The following is a 24825-nucleotide window of genomic DNA, read 5'->3' as shown; positions in this document are numbered from 1 at the left end:
CCCAGGGTTCAGTCTTATGTGTTCGCCTTGTTTGTTGAAATGGGAGCTTCAATCAGTGCAACAGGAAGTCGCCTTCTAACGAGGCAAGTCGTTTCCATTAACTTCCTGTGTTCCTCGTTACCACTAATTACCACAGAAACAAACTCGTTTAGCATTTTCAATTTAGCCCGCTCGGTTAGAAAATGCTAATGACGCCTGTTATGGAGAGCGAGATGGAAATGGGCGAGGAAAAAATGGCTGGGAGGCAGAGAGAAGCAGAAATCAAACACAAGGGAAGAGCGAGGGGGGAAGTAGAGCGAGGGGGGAAGTAAAACGGGGGAGAAACAAATTGGCAAAACTAGAAACATTATGGAGAGGTGAGAAAGAAAGAGAAGAGGGGGTGCAAAGCAAGACTGGGGCAAAGAAAAATGAGAGAGGGTGAAAGACAGAGTGGCGGGGTGATGAAAGGAGACAAAGGATGAGTAAATACATAATTGAGGATGAGAGGGAAGAGAATGTAGGGGATGAGAATGGGGCAGATAAAAGAAACAAGGAAATTAGAAGAAGGAGGAGTAGACGAAGGGAGAAACAATAAAAAGAAGTAGGAGGGAGGAGAGCGGATCAAAGACGAGAGGAGCTAGCAGAAAAGTAGAAAAGACAAACAATGAAAATAATTAGAAAGGAGAGAACAGCGGAGGGGAAAAGAAGAACATGTTGGTATCCATGTTGGAGCACAACTGACTGCGTTGATGCTAATAAGAGTCTATCATACAGGTGATCTTATGGAACATGAAAATTCAGGCGTTAAAGTTTGAATCTATACCTTTAAACGGAATGACATTAAAGCGGTTTACATCAGTCATGATTTTTATCTATTTTATTAATACTATTAGTGGAATAAAATGTTCCATTAAGCTGGTGACAGTTCCAAATGATATTGAATCAGAGTGAAGACTCTGCAAAAACACTTCACATAATTGCTGATCCTTTTAGTTGTCCTGTTTGTATGCTCTTCAGTCAGTAATCAGAGAGTCACACTTCATCATGACCAAACACCAAATCCAGCACTCCAAGCTTTTGACAAATAATTGAGCTGAATTTCATGCATGGCAGTGTAACAGTGCTGCAATTGTTAAATGATAGATGGTGAGCAACTTGCACTACATGGCATATTTCAAGTCTTCCAGAAAAATACTAAACTTTATGTGCAAAGAGGGCTCCACGAAACCGCAGCTTCTACCTATTTATTTGGTTATTCAAGCCACATTGTCAAATGGCTTCTCATAAACTGTCCAAAATGAATCTCAATTAATGGATTTTTTCTGACATTATGAACAGTTTTCTCTATGGATGTAAACTCATAGCAAAACAGTGACATTCTCTAAGCCTGCCAGGGTTTCTACAGATCAAATCTGAGCGACGACCTGTTGGCAGCATGTGACCAACTGCTCCACGAGGTCAAAACCTTCAGAAGGCGACTACAAAACTGACCAGATTGTGAGAAGGCTGAAAGTGGCTAACAGCTAACAACTGACATGTGCAGATTTGGCTCACAAGCCACCAGTTTGATTTAGGAAAGACATGCAGACAAAATATCAATTAAAACAAACATGAAGGTGGTTCTCTTTTACAAGATTGACATTTTATTTCCTTGCAGTAAATAAATGAATAACGATTTAAAGGTGCTAAATTCCAAATTCAGAGCATATCTTTGATTGAGGGATTGCCTCCACACGGTTCTCAACTATATATATTTGCGCTTTGCACCTTAGCGCGAGGCTCCGCAGATGCGCTTTTGTTGCATTATTCTTCAAAATGCCAGAGCGCGTACACAATGTGCTGTGAAGAAGCAAGAAGACGAGTGGAACCGGCAAAACAGACTTAAACCAACCTTGACAATGTCAAGGAGGAATTGTGGTTAACTGTAAACGCATATATCATATTCACGAACTACCTCCGGAAGGAAAGAAGTTAAGTATTAAATGCATGAGAAAGAAACAAAGTTCAATATCCTGTAAACAATTTGATTTGGCTACAAAATATATATTTAAATGTTGAATTTAAGGGCATCTAAAAACCAGATGTCCTTCTTTTTATAATCCCTATACATGTTAACTGCGTTTTTTATCAGTTAGAAAAATTCAGAGGCGCACGACCAAGCGGCGCGATCGCTTGGAGAGCCTTCGCTCACGACCCGCAGACCATGATTGCGACCATAAACTATGCTTAAAGGTGCGAACAATGGCAACAGCGCTGACAGCTATCAGTGTTTACCTGAGGAGGAAGAGGAGGGTGGGCACTATGTTACTCCACTATGTCTTTACATAGCAAATAGTTGTTTGATGCTAAATGAACGCTCTGAATTTATAATTTAGCACCTGGGATGTGATCTGATCTAACTAAACAGTTAGAAAATCAACATGGAACACAATTTTGGAAATTATTGTCACAGCTGGGTCAGATTTCTTTGCCTTGTTTTAGGTGTGGATCTTTTGATAAGATGTTCTCCCCTCTTTCTAAAAGTAAGGTTGCAGCTTTGGGTCAGATCCAGAGGAGAGGAAATTACACAAAATGTCAATGAGCAGGGGGTCCTTAATTATTGCCGGGCTAATTACAGTACCTGACATTCCCCCCCAGCACACACATACACACACTTTATATTCTCTCTCTTTCACATCAGTCTCTTCTCCAGAAGCTACCTGGCATATGGCTTTATGAGGGTCTCCAGTGGCAGAACACACACACACACACACACACACACACACACACACACACACACACACACACACACACTTACCTGGCATATGGATGTCTCAGGGTCACAGGTGGAAGAGTGCCCACTGCACTGGCACTGAACACAGCTGCCCATGCCGGCAGCGGTTGGCAGTCTGGACGCTGAAGCAGATGTCAGGGAACCGGCGCGAAGACGGTAGAAACCTGCAGCACACTCCTGCACACAGAGAGACAGACAGACCACACAGACAGGGAGAATGAAAGGGAGAACGAGGGAATCTGTGTATGTTTTAAAGAGTCTTTTAAAGCTGAAAGACAGACAAAGATACACGTTTGACAGGACGTGTTCCCACTGTAGTCCCCCACAATGCATGATATGTGTACACACACACACACACACACACACACACACACACACACACACACACACTCTATACACATGGACCCACATAATTATCCCTAATTGTAATTTCTCAAGGCAACTGTTGACCACTCTCTCTTGCATTCACATACACACAATTAGGAGGTATTCCTTTCAGTAACTTCTGATCACACACATGCCCACATCCTCACATACCTCAGCGCGCACACATACACACACATGCATATAAACACACACACACACACACACACACACAGACATACAAGGTAACTCTTTCTCCCTCTCTCTCCTGTTCAGTAATAATTAATGGAGTCCATTTAAAGAGCCATCTGTTCCCTCTGCTAGCACTAAACGCCCGTTTAAATATACTTTATTAACAACGACGGCAGCTACAAATAGAACGGCCATCTGTCAGCAAAGACCTCTACGACCTGAACATTTCAAGTTTAGCTACCGCTTGCTATTTGGCAGTTTTTCAACAGTATCTGTAGCTTCTAAATGATGTATATGGCTATTTTTTTTCCCCCCTCCTCCGCACTCCAAGTAGAAAACGCCAAAATGAAACAGGGGTTGAAAAATATAGTTAAAAGTTTGCTGGCAACTCATGTGTTCCTTTGAGATTAACACACGACCTAAATGACTCTCAGGCGCCACCATCCAGCGGAATTGCCCAAAACTGTTGCCTCTGTGTATCATAAGCTGCCTCGACAAAATCCTCATTAAACTGAAGATTGAGTCACTGCTATATGCTTTCTGTGGCTTAAGCGAAGGAGCTGGACGCAGTTGAAAGTCAATTGCTTTGACAAAATCACAACTGAGTGGAAGAGACGCTCAGCGAGGCTTAATCCTAGCTGGGTAAAGCAACACACAAAAAAACACAGAGCCTGAAAGGCGTCGGAGATGCTTAAAACTCTGAACCACATGTAAATTGGAAACTTGTGAGATACTATTGAAAGCCCAGTCTGTGACCTCAATGTTTACACTGAAGGCAGCAGACAGAAAGCATTTATTCCTTTGAGCGCTAAGAGAGGAGGACAGAAAGCTCACTCTGTAATTAATGTTTGTCGTGCTAGATAGTTTTCAACTTGTGTCTTTATGAATGCTTTTTCTTTTCTTTATTTTGTAATATTCTCACTATTCAGTACTTCTGTGTTTTCTTATTAAAATGTCGTTGACATTTTATTTTTTATGAAGAGGGCTTTTTGCTGCTGCATGGAAGTAATTTCATCACATAAATTATTACAAATACCGGAAGTGAATTCACAAAACTTGTGATGCATTTTGACATTGATATATTCAGTAAATTCCTAGTTTCTATCACCATATTAAGAGACGATTTTTGAATAAATTATAACTATATTGTAGCTCATCAAAGACTTTGATTTTGGTGTAAATGTCCACTGGTGCAAATAATAAATTGCAGTACAGACATGCCAAAGAAGTTTGGTTTTTAGAAACAGTGATGTCATTACATAGTTTGTTCACTAGAGAGCACTGACTGTCTCAAATGTAAAATATCCTGCTCAGTACGTATCTTGGTTACAATTCCTTTTTAAGGTAACATCTCTTTCAAAAGCAGTAGTCTCAGATATTCACATCTGCACTTGTACAGTATGGACATTTCTACAAAATCAAATTATTAAGAGAAAGTACAGAAAGTATGCTATGCCACTACACGTCTGCTGCCTACTACAACAACCGATTACCTGCAGTTCTGAAGAACACCTTTTGGAAAAGTCAACACATTGCAGGTGTGAGGTCTTCACACGTGTGCATGCGTGTGTTTAGTTGTGCGCTCACCTCACAAGAAAATCCGGAGTATCCGATTGGACAATCGCACTTCTCTATCTGATGTGCTTTCTCGCTCTCTCTGGTTGGTCTGCCTTCTTCGGCCACTGTTAGACTGATCTCTGAAATACTGGAAAAGAGAGAAGTCATGTCAAATCCAATAATACAACAATGTAATATGATCATGCTTTTATTCTGTTTTTTTCTAATAGCACTGGTTTGCAAATTCTGAAATGAATCATGTCAAGGAGTGTTCAGACACAACAAAAGGGATGATTTGCAGGTTATAAATAATAGTAGAGGCAAATTCACCCTTGAGATGCAAATGAAAACAGAGGTTTTCTCACAGGTTATATTTTATATTCAGCCATTAAATTTCACATTTAATCGTGGAGCACACTGTATGGAGGTGCATGCCACTGCATGCGTGTGTGTGTGTGTTGTACCGGCTGTGTCTCATCAAGTTGCCGTGTGATGCCTTAATTAGGATGTAGTCCACATAGAACAAAATATCCATGAAGTCCTCTCGAGTCATGGACCTGCCATCTGCATACTTCCACTCATGCTGCACGCACAAACACACACACACACACACACACACACACACACACACACACACACATACACAAACACATTAAACACACTGACAAATCAATTTTATCACTGCAGTCTATTACCAGCGTAATAGACCCTGTTTGTATTGACCGACAAGAGCTCGCCAAAAATGAGTGCGATCAATATTCAGTTTAGCTCTCTTAATGTTGTAGTTGGTATTTAATAGAAGAAGTTATTCCTAAAACCGATAACTCAAATAGTTCTTCCGTTACTTTTCAATATCCCACTTCCATGCGCAGCCTTACTCTACCTCTGTCATGTCGATCTCGTGGCGAGTGAGCTGACCAATCTGGAGTCCCGGTACGTTGCGCGTCATCAGGATGTTGCGGTTGGGACCGCCATTAATGATGACCTGAGGCTCATAGGAGGAAGGCCCAGTTTCCTCTCTGGCCTCGTAGTAGACTGCATATTTCAGCTTCCCACCATATGCTGTGATCTGAAGAAAGACATAGAGAATTGATTAAAGGCGACTATTACTAAGACTGTGTTGAATATTGCTACTTTAGCGGTGAGAGAATTACGAATTGCTGTAGAAAACAATTAAAAACTGTGTTGCCTAAAAAATAATAAACAGAAAGAAAAAAAAAAATCAGTGAGCTTTCCAACCATAGAGCCTCTGAACTGCTCCGGCAGTTTCCAGTAGTAGGGTTCAGAGAGTGTTGAGGTGACCAGCTCTGTGTGAGCGAGGATCTCAGGATGCTGGAAGCTCACTCCTCCCCTCGTCTCCACAGTGTTGGATTTATCCACCAGGGGCAGCACCGTCTGCTCAGGCTTCAGCGCCAACTAGGACACACAACAGCGATGACAATTTAATTTTGTGACGCATGTTGAAGATTTACCCCAAGGAACCATTCCACGGAAGCTGTTCATACTGTGTACCATGCTGCCTTTCCATTTGAGCTGAGTGTACATACTATATGCAGCGAGCATATGGGTGGATACCCAAGACTTGGATTTTGCTAGTTTAATTAGTTAACATTTTCTCAAATGGCTAATAATCATGGATGTTCTGTTCTCAGTAAAAAAAAAAAAAAGAAATGTGAAAACACTGCAGGTTTGGGCTTTAGAAATTAAAGTTCAACCTTTTAGACACGGTCTTATTTCACCAACTCGACACAAACAGATACATGTGCATATATGGGTGGGTAGAATAATCATGAATTAAACCAAATACGTTATGTTGCATAGCATAACACAGACCTTTCAATGAGGTGTGCATGAGTCCATGAGTCACATGTGTGCAGACGCATCAGTGTCTTTTTCTCTTTCAGTCACACGCTATCCTCTCGTCCTCATCTCCTAATGACGCTGCCTCAAACAATGCTCCATCCTCTTTGACTTTGGCAGAATTAACATGTGTTTTTGTTTGAGACTTCTATCTTGTTACAGAGGATTGTGAAATATTCTAAGTAATGAGGATGGATCTATGCAGCTCTAATAACTGGCCAAATGAAGGCACCATTTTACGGACATATTTGATTGCAACATGACTATGTGTATTGTAATTTCCCAATACTACTATACTATGAATTTGAATGGGTATGGGAAGAGTCAGGTCTGAGGTGCTATCTGTTATTTAAACGACAAGGATCTTTACTCTTCTGTTCAATCTGATGGCATTTGGTAGCAATCCTGTTACTGGCTTCACAGTCTTACATAAGCAAACTTCTTCAAACTGTTAAATGTATGATTTTGCATTATATGTACAATCTGTGTAATAGCGGTCTTGTCAATAACGCAGTCAGTCTTGTTGATTGTGTAAAAATGTTTCCTAATAATGGGTCAAGCCAACTTTTTTTCTGTGAAGGATTGATTTGTCTATTCCAATATAAATGCCATTCCATTCTTAATATAACTGAAGTTGTCACTCTGTCAGTAATAACTCAAATATGATTCACGTACCAGAGAGCAAGAGACAGCTTGGGGAAAATCTTTCTTTCTTTCTCATTCTCTTTCTGTCTCCCACTTTATGTGTTGATATTTCGATATTACTTGAATAATATGAGGGTTTATTATTGACTGTGGGATGTGGTTGAATGGACGGATTTAAAAATAGATTCATCTGCTGGAGCCGGGATGTCTCCCTCTCTCTGCAGCTGCAGTCCAGCAGTGCTGATATGTTGATAGTGTGCGAATAATATACGTGGCATTATGGAAAAGCGCTCTTTGTTTGAGTGATATCTCTGAAGTTACTTTAGCTCGGACACACTAGCAATAGTGGCTGCATAATAGAGAGGCAGTCACACAGGGAAGGGGAAATCACTCATTTCCAAATGAATTGAATTCCAAACATGTAGACACTGTAGCTGGTTTCTCATTGGCAACTTGATTGATACCCTATGATATCAAATAAGTAACAGGAACAAAGTGACAAAAACAAGTTTAGTATGGCATAAAATCCAAATTTGAGTCCAAATATAATGGAAGTGTGTCTATTCTGATTGAATATGAGATATGCAGTGCCTAGAGTGGAAGAAGCATGAAGACAGACTGAGACATGATGAGTTCATTCGCTCATATTGTACGTGCAAATTCAGTAGATCCTTAAAACTCTCATGTACTGTTTTCTGTTTAACAGTACTTTATAAATCTGGTTTTGTATAGATTTACTTTAAGTATTTAGTGCATGCTATCATAATAACATTGGGTTCCTGATCCATTTTCAAACGTGCTGACATAGAAGACATGAACACTGCGTCATCTATAAGTTAAAAATAATGGGTAGCCCCCATATGTGTGGACTAATATGTTTCAGAGAGGTACATAGAGATTGCTTATTTTCTCATATATTTCATATCTGTTATACTTAATCTTTAATAATTAACTTAATGTCGTTTAGAGATACAGCTAACAGTTATTGATTTATAGATATTAGCAGCCATTTAACAAGTGCAAGCCTTTGTTTTCATTGTTTCCTTTATTTCTCAACTCAGCACTGATAATCTAGATAGAAAATGCTGCCACTTGTCTGGGTCAAACCCTCTCTCTTCTTTAAGACGAGAGTCCTCTTGATTTTTCTCAGATTATCAGTGTTTTAATCTTATCTCAGTTCCTTGAAGATTTTTACTTTATTATATTGGTGCAGATCTTTACAGCAGTATTTAACAACCAGTAAATAGTTGTCTAATCACACACAAAGTTCTCCCATCAGAGATAAATGTCACAAAAAAGGCTGTGTGTGTATGGCAGAATATGTGTGTGAGTGTGTGTGTGTGTCACCCCTTACCTCCATGTAATCCCCTGTAGTGTGAGTTTTTTGTGTGTTTGTGCATGTGAAGGCATGTGTACTGTGTTTGTATAGTGTATGTGTATGGTGTCTAGCTATGGTGAGAGTGTGTGTGTGTGTGTGTGTGAGTGTGTGTGTGTGTGTGTGTGTGTGTGTGTGTGTGTGTGTCCCACTCCACTCAGTGTAATCTCACGATTCAGTGGTTCAGAGAAAATCTCCTTCTTTCCAATAAACTTTCCATTTTTTCTCTCTTTCTCTCTCTGTCCACCCCCCCTTCTCTCTCTCTCTCTCTCTCTCTCTCTCTCTCTCTCTCTCTCTCTCTCTCTCTCTCTCTCTCTCTCTCCCTCTCTCTCTCTCTCTCTCTCTCTGTCAACAATAAATGAAGTGAATGTTTGTCGTTCAAATGAAGCCTCTCGCCACACTCCATCAGAAAACTCTACGGTTACCACGGAAACGACAGTTTATCGCCGATGGCAACCATTTCTGAGATGAGGGGCCTTTATTAAAAACAGGCTGCCACTCAACAATTGATTGCTAACTTGCTGGCTGACAGTCTGGTGGTGTCTGCTGCCCTTACTTACCTCTGTCTTTGACTTACAGCTTGTGTCCATATGCTCAACATATAGCATGGATAGCAGCATAAGCATATGCATGAATCAGTCTAGGGTGGAGCAAGATGAAGCCTACTGACTTTGGTGGTCACCGGACGTTTCCTCAAGCACCCACAGCAGGTTTTCACTCATCCAGTGAAATATCTCAGTGTTGATGGATTGGCACAGGCCTTTGTACAGACAGTCATGGTTCCCAAATTGTTTGATTTGTTGATCTCCTGACTTTTCCTCTCAATAGCTATTGGATGGATTGCTGCAATCTAGACATCCGTGTCCACATAAGGATGTCCTGAATATTTCTGCAAACACCACCATTTTGGCAAATGGCAAAAAAAAAGTGATCTACTGTATTTGCAGTTCCTGTTTGTAATTTACCCACAGATGTACAGACAACTACAATGTAATGAAGAGTCTTTTTGTTATTTCCAAGAAAAAATATTTCTGCAAAGGACAACTGAGACATAATGATATCTTTGGAAAGTGTAAGACGCTATGAATGATATCAATATGATTTCCGTGTCAGTGCATTATTTGACTGAGTTATGACTCTGAGAATAACAAGATTCTTGACTCAAATACTGACGCCCTTCTAGAGGTTTTTGAGGATGCTGAGAATTCCTCCTGAATCTAAGTCCAATTCATCACAAAATGTAGCCAATACACTTTCCTGATTGAATGACTAAACAATGTTTAGTACCAGCACTTAACTGTGATTGTGCGATAGACATTCCAATATTCCCAAATACAGCACACCTGTCTTATCTCTGTAAACATCATCCCACCTTCTTTATATCTGTTGCATGGCACCTATTGACAGCCACCAGGAACGCTACAAAAAAAAAGCTGACGCTTTCTACTGGGCAGAAATCAAGTGAAATGAGATCTATAAACTTTAAGTATTTGAACAAGCCTCTAATTACCCATACATAATGATTAATGAAGAACATGAAGCTCACAGCTTTGGCATAGCGCAGAGTCAGTTGTAGGCAGCCAGCTGTCATATGTTGTCGTCTCAGCAAGGAAGCTGGCACAGACAGTGCGACAGTGTGTGTAGATTCACAAATAACACATTACAGACAAGCGAGATCCAGACCAGAAACTACTCTTACACTTATTGTTCTATATATTATCAAAAGGGTTTGGATAAGTTGGATTTAAGGAATCATTTAAATTTGCCATTTGAAGTCAGTGAGGCTATTTTTTTGTCGATTTCTGAAACATTTAATAAAGACAATAAAGTCTTGCTTTGAGTCACTGAATCCCTTTCTTCTACTAATCTAGAAGAAGAAAGGGACAGAGAAGAAGTACAAAAATGAAGATTTGTCTACCCACCCACATCCTGATGAGCCCTTGCGCCTCTGTGCAGGAGCGCGTCAGTCCGTAACAGTAGCAGTTGCTGCAGCCGAGCGGGTTTCGTACAGACAACCCAAATGTGTCTGGCTTACAGCGGTCACAGTTGTCTCCTTCGACGTTTGCCTAAAATAACAAAAATAGGCAAACACACATAGTTGAGGAACATTGTTTTGGTGAAACCTGGTTTAGTGAGAAAGGAAGTGACATGAGGACTATGATGAGGACTAAAATCAGTCTGAAAATAATACAACACAGTGACATGGGCCAGTTATGAGAAACAAATGTAACTTTTGGAAAGCATCTAATACTTGAATTCACTGCTTGAGGTCAGAAAGCAGATTGAGCTTCAGGTAAGCACACCTGCAGCAGTGCTATTGGGATGGAATGCACTGCAGCAGCAGTACGAGTAAGGTCTGAGCCATAGACTGTAATATATAAACTATTGACGTCACCTATAGGTTTCCATTGTAAAGCCCAAAGATGGTCGCCATCTTGGCGGGTGGATAGTTGGTGGAGCTTTTGGCACTTCCGTGTTGGCTTCATTTTGCAGCACCGGAGGTTGCCTCTTGGTCTGAGACAAAGTCCTCTAGCTGAAAAAGTGACTCTCTGACCTCAAGTCCGCTCCACCCGTTTATTGCCATCTAAACATTGGCATGGTTGTGATATTGTCAATATTATAACAACTGGCTACTACTTAATTTTGGACCGCGTCACATATTTTAGATATTAAAACACATCCATCCTATGCAACACGGAAATATATATTTTCCATCGATCGCATTATTATCTCACTGCACCGAATTGTTTACATTCTGAGTAAATAAGCTGAGGGCTGACTGGTCTAAAATTGGGGCTTGTGGACAGGCCTGTATATTAAGGATTCTCTCTCTGCTAAGAAAAGTCTCACAGTGCTGTCAACAAAACATCATCCAATTAATGTTGAGTTCTGTCAAAACATCCTGCAGGTTAGTGAGTAAGGACCAAGAACAACCTAAAATGTATTATTTATGCCAAAAGGAGGTCATTATATTATTACTAGCGACTAATGATCATCAATTTATTTAACGATTTATTTGCTTTGTTTATAAAGTCTCTCGACATTAGTCCAAAACCTAAAGTTAATTAATTTATGATCATATTAGATAGAGAAAACCTTCACATTTAAAAGGCGAGAATTAGTGTATGTTAAGCTAAGATAAGATTCTGTCTATCAACGTTTCAACACAAGTTATGACGTTATATAAGACCCTTGCATGTTAAGAAGACCTAAAACAATGGGGCCACATCTTGGTGTTTGGCATGTAATCTGAGGGATATGTGATGCTACTTAAGCCATAAGGAAATGCCGGTACGTCACACACTTCCATAAATAAACACAGACAGACAAGGAAACCGGCATGACAGCTAACATACAGCTGAAATAACTGATGAACTGAGAGGCAGGGGAAGATCGCACGACTGTTTGAGTGACAGGCAGTCAAACCGTTCAGAGTGAAGATGACACCCAGTGATCTGAAGCCTCATTACAGGCCATGAATCAGGTGTGTGCACGAGTGTGTGTATTTGCACATACAAATTTGTTTTAGCATTTGTCGCTGTCTCTGTGGGATAATGTGATAAGCAAGTGACAGCCGAGATGAAAGGTGTCTCCAGTCTAGGCGTGCCCATTTATTGAATATGTGCATGTATTTGTGTGTGTGTGTGTGTGTGTGTGTGTGTGCGTGTGTGTTTGAGAGCTGTGACAGCAAGCTATTGATGAGAGGCGTGCATTTGGGATATATGACCAACCTGTCACAGTGAGGACAGTGTGAAATATATGCCTTATACAGTATGTGTGTACGTAGGGGTGTGTGTGTGTGTGTGTGTGTGTGTGTGTGTGTGTGTGTGTGTGTGTGTCAATATATGATATTTAGACCTATAAAAATCCAGTAATTATATTTTTTTTGTAATTTTCTATTTTGTTTAGTTTACTAGTGTCTTACTCTGTGAGCTGCATCATGACTGTTAAGAACAAGGTAGAAGCGAGGAGATGACACACACACACACACACACACACACACACACACACACTTTATTTCTAGCCAACATAGGAGACAAATGTATGCATTGATCTATCTATTTTGTGTGTGCCAGCAAATGGAGGACGCCACGCAGAGATGCCCGTCTTACTCAGTTCTGAGACATTTGCTGAAATAATTACACACTGACAATCATCTAGTGTAAAACACACACGCATGCATAGACTGTCAATATGTACAGATAAAGACAAACACGTCCAGTAGGTTTTAAATCTGCATTGGTGTATAAAATCTCAACTATAAATCTGAATCATATCCTAGTAGGATTCAAAACCATAAATAGCAGTTGTTTTCATAGCTTCTCACTAATTAATTCACTCAGACTTTAAGTTGACTTTCTGAAAAGTTCACTGGCTTTAATAAAATTCCTACATAGTCTTTCCAGGCAACAAGGGAATCAAAACTGTGCATGAAACGGAAAGACTGAAACTGTCTTAGTGATTCTCAGTTTCACACAAAGATGAATTTGAAACACAGATATTTATATATTTTTTACATGATGTATCTAATTGTGTGTTGTATGATGTGCATGTTTTTATCAGTTTGACGATCAAACATTTTTCCGTGTTACATTTTTTCTTTGTAAATTAAACTAAGATTGGACATATTCTAATTTTCAGGGTCATACGTATTCTGGGTTTCTACTAGAACATGTTTACAGGCTTTGATGTTCAGAAAACACACTATTTTTCTCACACTGTCTGTCTGGATATACCTGTGTTCGCTCTCTGTCTAAAACGCTCCGTGTTAGCGCCTGTCTCTTTAAGAAAAGAGCCCAGTCGGCTCTGCTCTTGGCCTGAGAGAAAGAAATTGTGCGCCCTTGCGATGGGTAGTTCTCAAGCCGTCGGTGGACACAGGATTGTTGTATTCTAATGTGCCTGCATGCGACATAAGAAGGGGAGCCACATCTGAATGGTTTGTTGAATCACACATTTTCTGATCTGGGCAGCCCACAAAAAACTGGATCGCCTCACAGTCGGTTTGTAGGAACTCATCATACCCAAATGTATGTAAACAAGCACAGAAAAAGTGAGTTTTTCATTATATGTCCCATTTAAACTACTACTGGAAGTGCATTGACAGAAAAGTGGAAAAGTCCAGAATTCCTCTTTAACATCAGACCAGGTGAACGTGTGTATTTTTGCGACTGTACACTGTACCTTGCAGTTACACTTTCCAGTTCGATCGGCGCAGGCACACACTTGTCTCTCCAGGTCGCAGGTCTGGCTGTCCGATCCTGAGACGCTACACTCGCACTGGGTGCACTGTGGGAAACGTGAACGCAGACAAGGCCAAGCTTCTGTTATCAACAATATAACAGGCAGAGAGAAGAGCTACCAGAGTGTGTCTCAGCTTTATGCTTCACCAAAACCATTAAACTTCACTCCAAAATATAAATGTTGGCATCATCTTCTCACTGAAGTTCAAACACAGACTTGTCCACGTATTTTCCCCATTTGACTGAAGCTACTGAGTTCCACGTAAGTGTAAAAACTATTCACAAGTCTTTAACCTTGAATACAGCTGCACAATCAAGCAAATACCAAATACTAAATTCCATTGTGATTGTATGAATAACCTTTTTAAAGTCTAACTAAGCTAAGACTTGAATGAAACTGAAAATGTAGCAGTTATATCAAATTAAATGACGTTTTGACTAACATGGTATCTTTTTTTGTTAAAACAAACTATTTTGAGTTTTTCCATTCTTATGTGATGTTGAATTACACATGAAGCCAATATCTGGCAATATATGGTTTGTATAGCACGCTAGTCATCTTTTAAATTCAAGTTGTGGAGGAATTATAAGCTGCAGCTCTGCAGAAAAGTTTGGCTCTGTAGGACAGATGACTTCAGTGCTGAATAAAACCAGTGGTGTGATGACACCATTAGGCTTCGTCAATCAGGCATGGAACACATCCGTTTATTGAGGCTTTTTATGCTCACAAAATCCATAATAACAGCGCTGTCATGTCTAATTTCTCTCCCTTGTCCTAGTCGAGTCCCACAGACTATCAACCCCCAATGATCGAATCCCATCAGAGATCCCCTCCAGTGATAATAGTGATACTAGCAATGCTAATGTCATCCAGTTCATTCACCTGAGGAAAGTCTCTGAATCCAATTTGACATTCGTTGCATTTCTCTCCTCTGAAAGAGTCGCGACACATGCAGCAGCCTGTGTTGACGTTACACTGCTGGGTCACTGAGCCGATCACACTGCAACCACACGCCTACATACACAAACACAGACACAAAGACAGAGATTATTTCTGGTGCTCTCATTAGTCTTAATGATTAAAACTGAGCTTTGTTCAGACATCAACAGAAACCTTTTTTTTTTTTCTTCATCAAGTACAATGCAAACATTTGCCTTGGTTCCTTAGCGCAGACAGCAGTTAACTTAAAGAGTTTCACAGACGTACAACAGAATATTGACATATAGGCGTAGAGTTTTATTTGACTTCTATGAGGTAAAAGATACGTTTGCATGCCTGAAGCTCAGAGATCTTAACTGAGTTTTCAATCAGGATAGCTGTGTCCAAATACTGAACATGGGACATGTACAGTATGCATGACTGGAGTGAGAGAGATCACTTCTAGCACCAATGCAGTGGTAGCATATCGTTCTTACTAAAAGCAATTGCCAAACAACATTGGATGTTATTACAATTGGCAACAATGATGAAAACACACCAAAAAAAAAGATAACTGTTGCGTTCGGTGTCGGGTAAAAAGCTGAAAAGCTGCAAATACGCATCTATCCGTCGAAACGAGTGTGGTTGAATTAAGAACTTCGGTGTTGAGTTAACTCCGTTCATAGTTTACAGTTTATAAGGCTACACCAGCGTGCTACACACAAGACCAATTGATTCATAGAGACATTTTATTTATTGCTGTTCGATATGGCTTTTCATCAAGTGTTAAAAATGATTTCTATGTAATCTCAAGCAAGTTAAATGTTTCATGCTGACGAATGCTTGTTGTGTTGTGTTGCTCCTTTCTGCTTTGCTGTGTTTTATTTTGTTCTGTTGTCTTTGGCACCTTTTTATGTTTGTTTGGTACCGAGATCAGCTGTATCCCTCTTTGTTGTCCTGATGAACGCTTCTGGATCCATCTGCCGTTACACTGGGACTTACTGTGTGTTCATGTTCAAGCCTCTAATTGCCAATAGTCTATTGCTGCTTCTTATAGTTTACTGTTTTTTGCTGCCTGGCGGCCCTTTGCCGAGATGATTCTCAAACACTTTGAACAAAGTTGTGTTACAAAACAGAGAGGCATGGAAATGAAAGAGCAGGGAATACAGATAGAAAGCTGTGTAAACAAGCACTATGATAACAATAGTGGGATATATATATATATATATATATATATATATATATACTGTACATATATATATATACACATCCTTCCAGTGGGGTTGCTACTGTAAGCCACTCCATGTGTTACTACACGAGCTGTTAGGTTACACAAATGTTACCAACTAACAGCTCTTTGTAAATCCGGTTTTCAGCCTACCTTGCATCCAGTTATGATATCATGGCCCCAGTGGTTGGGAGCACAGTAGTCGCACCTCTCACCAATAGTGTTTGGAGGACAGATACACTGTCCTGTGTTAGAGTCGCAGTTATTCCCCACATGACTGCACTGACAGGCTGTAAGACAGGAGAGAAAGTATGCTTTAAATGCGGCAGACAAATCAATGGTTTTACAAGCTGATTGTATTTTTTTTTTTCAGTGACTTATTTCTTTTAGTAAGAGCATTAAACCTTTTTTTTCTAAACCTAACGGACTCAGTTCTTCAGTTCATTTTTGTTTCAACTTCAACAAAAAGTAAAAGTGACAAGGGAAGAAGTGAAGAATTTGCTAATTTCAATTTATTAAGCTACCAAATAACTTACTCATTCACCACCACTACCCAGGAAACACAACTGCCAATGCCAGAGGACTCTCTTTCTAGGTCAGTACAATTGTCGAATAGAAATGTTAATGCTCGTGATATGTGAAGTTTTATTTTGATAATATCTTAATCAACTTAATGATGTGAGCTTTCCTGAAATTGAATGAAATTGCACCTGAATCATTTATGTAAATTGTTCATGAAAGTAAGGTGTCATCAGCTAGTCATTTTCTGTAATTTCATTTATGAAAACCACATTGTGGACATTTGCATTCTGACTTGCCTGCAGTAAACTGCCTGGAACATTAAACACAAGCCAACATATTATTACTGCAACCTAGCCGCTGCACTGTGCTTACTGATTTTAAGACGAATCAAAGCAAGTCATTGCCAGTCCTATCTTGTCTTTCTGATGCTAGACTTATTATTGTTATTCTTGGCTGTCAATAGTGGTTGGCAGTAATAAATTGCATAAGGAGATATGTGGGAAAAGCTATTCATAGTCCTACTTTGGGTGCATGGATGTTTAATAATTTATGCAGCACAAGTTTGCTGCACCTGCTGCCTGCGTGTCGGAGTTGGATTTTAAAATGTGAACATAGTCCCTTACAATAAAAGACATTTAAAAATAAGTTAAGTATTTTCAGATGACGTAACACACCCTCGGGCAACGATAATGAAAGTTCTTAGCTCTGGCAATGAACAGCTAATAGTTTGCTTGCTTTCGGATGTACACTTGTTTTATCAGTTCATTTTGTATCTGTTTTAAATCAGCCCAAATCTTACAAGAACAATTCTGACAAAGAATCAACAGTGTGGGACTAATCTACAATATGAAAAACAAATATTTTAACGCTCTCTGAACAGACCCCCTCCTCGCCTCTTCTCTCCCCACCGCTTCTATCACTTTGACTTGTTCCGTGACCACTGTGCCGCGTTCCAATCACAGCACAACAAAGGCCTGTTTTCTCCTTTCTGTGCACAGTAAATTAATAAGCTGTCAGAACATTACAAAATGTGTTGAGTAAGTATTAATGCACGGATATCTGGATACAGCCATGTGCTTTCCTATGCTGTGACAAGAGCGTGAAGATGAAGCTTTGAGTTGTTTAGTTTTCTTCTTTAGTTGCTGGCTAGTTAGCTAGCTAACGTTAGCTTGCTAATTCCACCATTTTTACAGAAAATGAGTGTGCTGGTGGCCTGCCGCTGGGTCCTGCTCCCCACCGCTATACTGCTGCCGGGAGGAGAGCCAACGGCCGCTTGAGTTGCTACAGCCGTGGCGGCCTCCCTCCGAAGCTGACACACACTCTTTTCCTGGCAAAAATAACGTTAGTCTCCCAACAGTGGGGAGTGAGGCAGAGGGACCCTGGAGGGTAATTCTTGTCTCATTTGTGGTCTGATAACCATCAAATTCAGTGCCCCATGCCATATCGCTACTACTGTAGCCGCAATTTTTGCTGATGCTGTTTCGAGGCTTTCGTTAAATGGAAGTGGCCGTGGTTTCATATCCCAGCCCACTTTTCCTTTTTGCATTTTTCAAAATGATGCAGTGGGTGGTTTTAAGGTCAGACCTGGAGGTGAAGTTACACTTTAAAGTGATCTTATGTAACTTTTGCACAACAGCTGCCACTGTCATCTTAGAGTACAGCCTCTTACTGTAGTGCACAGAGTTTGTTTTTCTTGTTCACACATTTGCAAGAAAAATTCCATCTCCACTTCCAACACATCCAATACCAGCATGCTGTAAGTTTGAATCAGAGACATGCTGTACAATTTGGGCAAACCTTGACCTTTAATTTGAAGTGTGAGTATGGTCATGTGTTTTGGTGTTGAATCCATGCTTTGAATAACCGCTACTGAAAGAGGGGTTTGCAGTAAAACTGTGGAAATTGAATTAGCTGGAACCTCTATAGTTTTATGTCAAGCACTGATCATGACATGATGGAAATTTATACAAAGAAAGTGTTAACACATTTTCAATAAATGTAAATCTATTAGCAAAATGCCTTGTTGCAGTAAACTAAAGATTACTAAAGATTATTAAATCTAATTTGCATGAATGAAAGAAGGTAGTCAGAGAAAGAAGGTAGTCAGAGACAGTTCTTGGCCTTGATTCTCTAATTTCTTAAGCCGTTCTTTATTGCTTCCTAATTTCCTTCTGCCTTTCATTTGTTCCTTCCGTCATCTAAATATATAAATCCATGTATGGATGGGTGCTTTGTTTATGTAGCTATAGCCTTTGCCAAGACGTATGTTTCATATCTCTGGGGAAAACTGCAGAACAATTTATAAAACATGGTGTGATGTCAGAAATACATCCAATAGCGATGAAATCATGAGGTCGTCATAATTTCTGCAATTCTGACTTTCATAAGACAGAAAAATTGTGGTTTATGCAGGAAACTGAGTTATTTGCTGTACAGCTTAGATACCAACTTTATTATGTCCATGTGAAACTGGAAGAGGAAAAAAAAAAAAAAAAGAGCCTGCACTGACAAAGTATTGTATTTATGAATACAAAGCAGCACTCATTTCTGTAAAGCCAACGGCTCACATTCATAACATTTTTGTCATATTTTTCTCTGATGTTTTGTGTGAACGATTTTTAGCTTTGGCCTGCTTGTGGGCATAGAAATCACTATGGTGTGAAGGACTGCACATGCATTTTTGAAACTACATAATACACCTTTTTTAATGGAATTGCACTGCAGACAATTTGTGTAAACTTAATATTAAAAAGAAAGAAGAGCAGAACAGCAGTTTAATTAGCCCAGCATTTTGTGATTGCTGATATTACATTCATTACAAATTACAGGATAAAAACCGGACAAATGTAAATGCTTTGTCAGGGCTTCTAGTGGATTGAGTTGTACATGTACTTTTGTTCTGTGGGCTGATGTCAGGGTTAGTCAACTTCTTAAAGAAACACTCCCCTGTCTACATCATTGTCTATGCTTACGTGTGCAGCCGCCCTCCTGGAAGTTGAAGAATCCTCGTGAGCACCGGTCACATTTGGGTCCGCTGACGCCCGGCTGACACCGGCACTGACCGGTTTCATCACAGTCAAATGACTTGGAACCGAATGAGTTACAGTGACACGGGACACACACTCCACCTGTGCTAATGCCGTGGGTCTGGGCCTGGAGGAATACAGAAAAAAGACAAAGGGGTTGTAAATGGAGTTGAGAATAGGTAGTGGATTTCAGGTAAGACAAGTTGCAGACACACTCAAGCAATTTAGAGACAAGGGGGTTATAATGAGATGAGATGCAATACTTGTTCCTGAGAATTAAATGAAAAACCGGAGGGGAAAGAGTTAGGGAATAAAGGTTAAATATTTGGGATTTTCAATCTTTTCAAGGTTACCATTCTGGGATCAGGAGACAACATGAAAGATGACTGAAAGAAGACAACTTAAAAGTGCATTAGGGCTTTGAAAGATGTTTGGTAGTCTGAAAATGCATCCTTGTTGCCGCTAAGGCAAATAAAACACAACGTCATGCGTGTTGGTTCATCACTGCCCATGAAGCTACAATATGCCAGCCAAGACGCTATTGAATGCAAAATGTGGATACAAATCATAAACATCATGATTTAGATGATTTACAACACCAATTCAGCAACAACAAACATCTTGAGTTACTTTAAGAGGTGACATTTTTCTAATGACGTCTCACAATTATATCAAAATGTGTCGATAATTGCTGATTATGTGTACGCTTGCGGATGCCTACACTCATGTGATACACAGCTCCCTTTTCATGCAGTATTTTAAAAACGTGGGCCTCAAACCACCACATTCAAAAACACAAGTTTAATCCTTGACACACATGTAAAATGTGTTTTAAACCTGTTCTTCAGCAACACAAATATCTGGCATTTTTGCATACCAAGTGAACACACCCATGCTACTTTAAACACACCATGCAGTGTGCGTTACCCCTGTCTTAGGCCTGTATGCCCCCCTGGGACAACCCCCCGTGCGGGAGGAGCCCCCCCATCTCTGCTGCACGACTTCTATGGGAACCCGCTCCACCGGCCTCCGGGTCTCCCGCCTCTCGTAACCTTGGCGACGCAGGTCACAGCGTTGGCCCACAAAGCCGGGGCGGCAGATGCAGCGGCCCTCGATGTCACAGCGCTGAGACATAGAGCCGTGAGGGCTGCAGCGACAGGGAATACAATCCTGACGCTCAGCATCCCACCAGCAGTTAGGCTGGACCAATCACAGCGCAGAGGAGTGGAGGGGGACCAATGAGAATGAGTGAGCAGGACAAATGAAAACAACAAACTTAAAGTACAACAAGTGAAAAAAAGGAAAAGAAGTAAAACAAAACAAAAACATGTTTTGTGGAGATAAAAATGCTTATTTTCCATCATAATAATCTTTGTATTATTATTAAAATTATAGTTATGTTGATAACAAAGGAACCCAAAACATACACCAGAAAAGAGCACTTGACTATAGATGAGCTTCATACTACCAACAATATTTACATTTTAAACAATAACCCTTTTGTGTGAAATGATTCGTAATAATAAGAATGCTGCATCGTCTTTGTCCTAAAGAAACTATACATGTGTGCCTTTGCCTATCACAACCTGATAGCCAAAAACTAAAGGAATATGGAAACATATACATTACAAATTGATTTCTGGAGGAAAAAGTAACACGGTCTTTATTCCCTTAATTCCTTACATCACCTCATTAATAGTACAACAGTAATTACTAGTAGTGAATCACAAATAGAAGGAACATAAATCCACTTTTGACCCACCTGGTACCATATTTCTGGTTCACTAAAAAACACATCTGATGTAAAATAATAAAAACATTAATGTGTAGTACCAAAGAAAGCATTGTCACAATAGATGTAATTGGAGACCACAGGTAGTTCATCACGTACAGATTGCTAGAAAAAACGGTTAGACTTAGTGCCACCAGGGAAAAATGAATGGAATGGCGCCAACACTCATTGGCAATATCTGTAAAGATTATTGGCATCTGTCAAAACACTTACTATGCACTCGTCACACTGTCGTCCAACCACATTTTTTCGACACTGGCACCGTCCAGTCTCCTTGTTGCAGACCTCAGATACAGACCCATTAGAATGGCACTGACAGGCTGCAGGAGAGCAGAGGAAAGGAGAGAGCATATTTGATCAATTATCATTTCTTAATGGCATTTTCTACATGAGTACATATAATAAAAGACATATTGGTTTAACAATAACACGAGTCGGGGAGTGAATTTACTTCACACTGCTCGACTGGATAAGCTCCGATCCTGCTTAAGGACTTCTTCAGGATTAGCTGTCGATATGCATTTTAATAACCTTCTCAATGCATTTTAGAGAAAATCATCTCTTCCCTAAATAGATCGGTCTGGTAGCTGATTTTGTTTTGCCAGAAGTTTGAGCCTTAATGAAAAAGCAAAGCTGTAACAGAGGACAATAACACATTTTTATTTATTTGAGAATGTAGATTTGCCCTTTTTGCTGTGAAGAAAATTGCTGTCCAGTACGCACAGGTGTAAACAGGAAAAACAAAAAGCAGAGCTAGCAAGTCCTCCCTCCTCCCAAAGCCACAATTACCCTAAATAATGCTAACCCTAACCCTGACCTTCAATTTAACCGAAAACTGACAACAATAGAGAACACTAAAGATGACTTGACTGAATTTCGTATTTTAATTTGTCTTCAATCTAGAAGCCAACTAAATACTGCTTAGGGCTTTGAAATTTGAAGTCTGAAAAAGCCTCTCGACTGCTGCTAAGGAAAATAAAACACTGGACCCAGACATTCACACACTGCCCCTTCAGCCAAATCTTCTAAAATGTTGTCGGATTTTAAAAAAAAGAGCGGTAGAATTAAGCTGAAATGAAGTGAAATACATCTTCCTGAATGCAGAATGTGGTTACCCCATGAACATCATGATTTGCCTACAAATAACAACATTTATGACACCACTTCAGGTATTAAATGTTCACCTGCTTCAGAACTTTCAACATTTCAAAACAGTTTAGGGCCCCAAAGTGCAAAGATGAAGATGCGATACAATACAAGGGAGAAAACGACTACTGGAATCTGAGTGTGATTAAAAATAAAACAGGCGCTCCTGATGCATGGTGTCAACCATAAAGGGAAGAGTTTCAACGGTGAACTGTGTTGAGTAGCTCTCGCTCATTTCCTGCCATCTCAACGGTCAATAATAAAGGCTAAAAAACACCCACATAATAGCCTGTGATTAAAATGAGAATGGAGTGTGTGCGTCAGGAAGGGCATCTGGCATAAAACTAATGCCAAATCAAATATGCAAATCATAAAATCAATAAATAAAAACTAAAAAGACCAAGTACACAAGACTAACACTAACCTTAAACCTCAAATCAAAGCAGTTTTTTGGGGGAAGTTTTGGAGGATTTCATTCCCTTTTGTAATAACAGTACATTCATAAATCACATCAAGATTCTCATCTCTGCCTCGTGTCGTCTTACTCTGGCATTGAATTCATGGCCTTTGTCATGTGTGTGCAGGTTTTATGCTTCCTGAATGGGTTATTTACAGAAATATCAATACGTATTCCCACATACGACCTTTCAAATCTCTTGCTCTCTCTCTTTCTGAGATACTGCAACTTTATTAAAGTTGTTTAAATCCTACGGGAAGGGGTGTGAAAAAAAAGAGACACTCCCACACACGCCAATCAGACCCTTAGATATACAATTAAAAGCTTGAACATCACAGCTCCCATCTGGTGGATGGGCTGTCAGAAGGAAGCACACATGCGTTCACACATACTGTATATGCAATAAAGAAAAACACTTTTCTCAAGAAATTAGTAGCACACATCACATCGCATAGACACGTGCGTACTAGTCGCCTGCTTTTACCTCCTGCCTCTACTGTTAGAAGTAAAAGAGACAGAAGGACAGACCTGAGTGTGGGATGGGAAAGTGAGAGAGAGAGAGAGAGAGAGAGAGGGAGAGAGAGAGAGAGAGGGGTACAACAGATGTCCACACACACGATCACACACAAATATGCAGAAACACACATACTGTAACATATACATGGATTTCTGCTTCACACACGAATGCAGAGAAGCATGCGTGCCCCCCCTCCCCTCCCCCCCCCCCCCGCACCTACTCAACCACACACATGCAAATGTACAAACACACACACACGTCTGATTAAACATACAAGAAAAAGCAAATGTACCTCCGTCTCTGTTTCTCACACACACACACACACACACACTCACACACAGTCTCTCAGCCCCCTAGCTTCACCCCTTCGGGGACCATCTGGACTCCGTTCTGTCAGTCGTTACAATGCAAGCCTTGTTGTGGGATAAAACGTTGCTTTTTGTTATGTGGTTTTTCTTTTGCGTATATTTTCAGTGCTGGCCCCGATGGCGAAGATAATAATTTGTGGCAACTTGAAATATGTTATGTTCCGTTACCAAACAATCCATGATTTGTGTTGGTGAGAAGTCCAGGTACTACATAGTCTATTTGGTAGTTTATGACTATAAATCAACATAGAAGAGGGAAATGTCTGTTAAAAAGGATGCTGATGAGACGGAACGTTGTGTAATAAATGCATTAAACATAATGTGTAAGCTTCATATGTTTGTTTGACCGCAGTTTGAAGGTAAATTTGTTGCAAAATGCGAGAGGTTGTAGACTTGATGTGACAACTTGTAGAACAAAAGTCTGGAACTTAAACTTTGACCTTGTATAAAATGTTCACGCAGATGCGAGCTGAATATGAATGTCGGCTTGTGCAAGCGCATGCGCTTCCGGGCAAATCCAAAATTAAGAGTTTTAAATAGTAAGGTTTTAATATGACTTGGATTATACTGCACGAGTTGTGCGATGGATTGAAAAGGAATGCTTTTATTTGATTTTAACGGGGTGACATAGATAACGCGGCCCCCATTTACTTCAATTCATCAAGACTTTTCTCAGTTTTTGATTCTTCATTCACCGTGGAGACATGCGGGAAAACAAAGTCAAGAGTTCAAGGTAATACAGGGTGAGTAATTAATATAGAAATGGCCATTTTGCGTGTGAAATATTCCTTTAACAAAAAGTCCTAAATTCCTTTAGGTTGGGTTTTCTTATTTTTTGTCACTAAATCAGACCATGTAAGATACTG

At 40.0% G+C, this 24825-nt stretch overlaps 1 protein-coding gene across 1 annotated transcript in view; it reads right to left on the bottom strand.

Annotated features, from left to right (window-relative positions):
• The window catches only part of lama2 (laminin, alpha 2), a 145915-nt gene that overhangs the window by 55309 nt on the left and 65781 nt on the right, over positions 1-24825 (bottom strand). Inside the window, exons 22-33 of the mRNA XM_068709206.1 lie at positions 21685-21791; positions 20607-20879; positions 19626-19806; positions 16285-16421; positions 14868-14999; positions 13926-14030; positions 10667-10810; positions 6104-6280; positions 5748-5933; positions 5329-5447; positions 4895-5012; positions 2777-2929 (exon numbers count right to left, since the gene is read on the bottom strand). Of these exons, the coding sequence (XP_068565307.1) occupies positions 2777-2929; positions 4895-5012; positions 5329-5447; positions 5748-5933; positions 6104-6280; positions 10667-10810; positions 13926-14030; positions 14868-14999; positions 16285-16421; positions 19626-19806; positions 20607-20879; positions 21685-21791 (1832 nt within the window). The remainder of the gene's footprint in view (positions 1-2776; positions 2930-4894; positions 5013-5328; positions 5448-5747; positions 5934-6103; positions 6281-10666; positions 10811-13925; positions 14031-14867; positions 15000-16284; positions 16422-19625; positions 19807-20606; positions 20880-21684; positions 21792-24825) is intronic.

This window comes from Cebidichthys violaceus, unplaced genomic scaffold, assembly GCF_023349555.1.
Source record: "Cebidichthys violaceus isolate CVI_PGR_0920_01 unplaced genomic scaffold, fCebVio1.0.p SCAF_14, whole genome shotgun sequence".
Lineage (NCBI taxonomy): Eukaryota > Metazoa > Chordata > Actinopteri > Perciformes > Stichaeidae > Cebidichthys > Cebidichthys violaceus.
The sequence above is the reverse complement of the archived record's forward strand: the minus strand, read 5'-3'. Positions and strand labels throughout refer to the sequence as shown.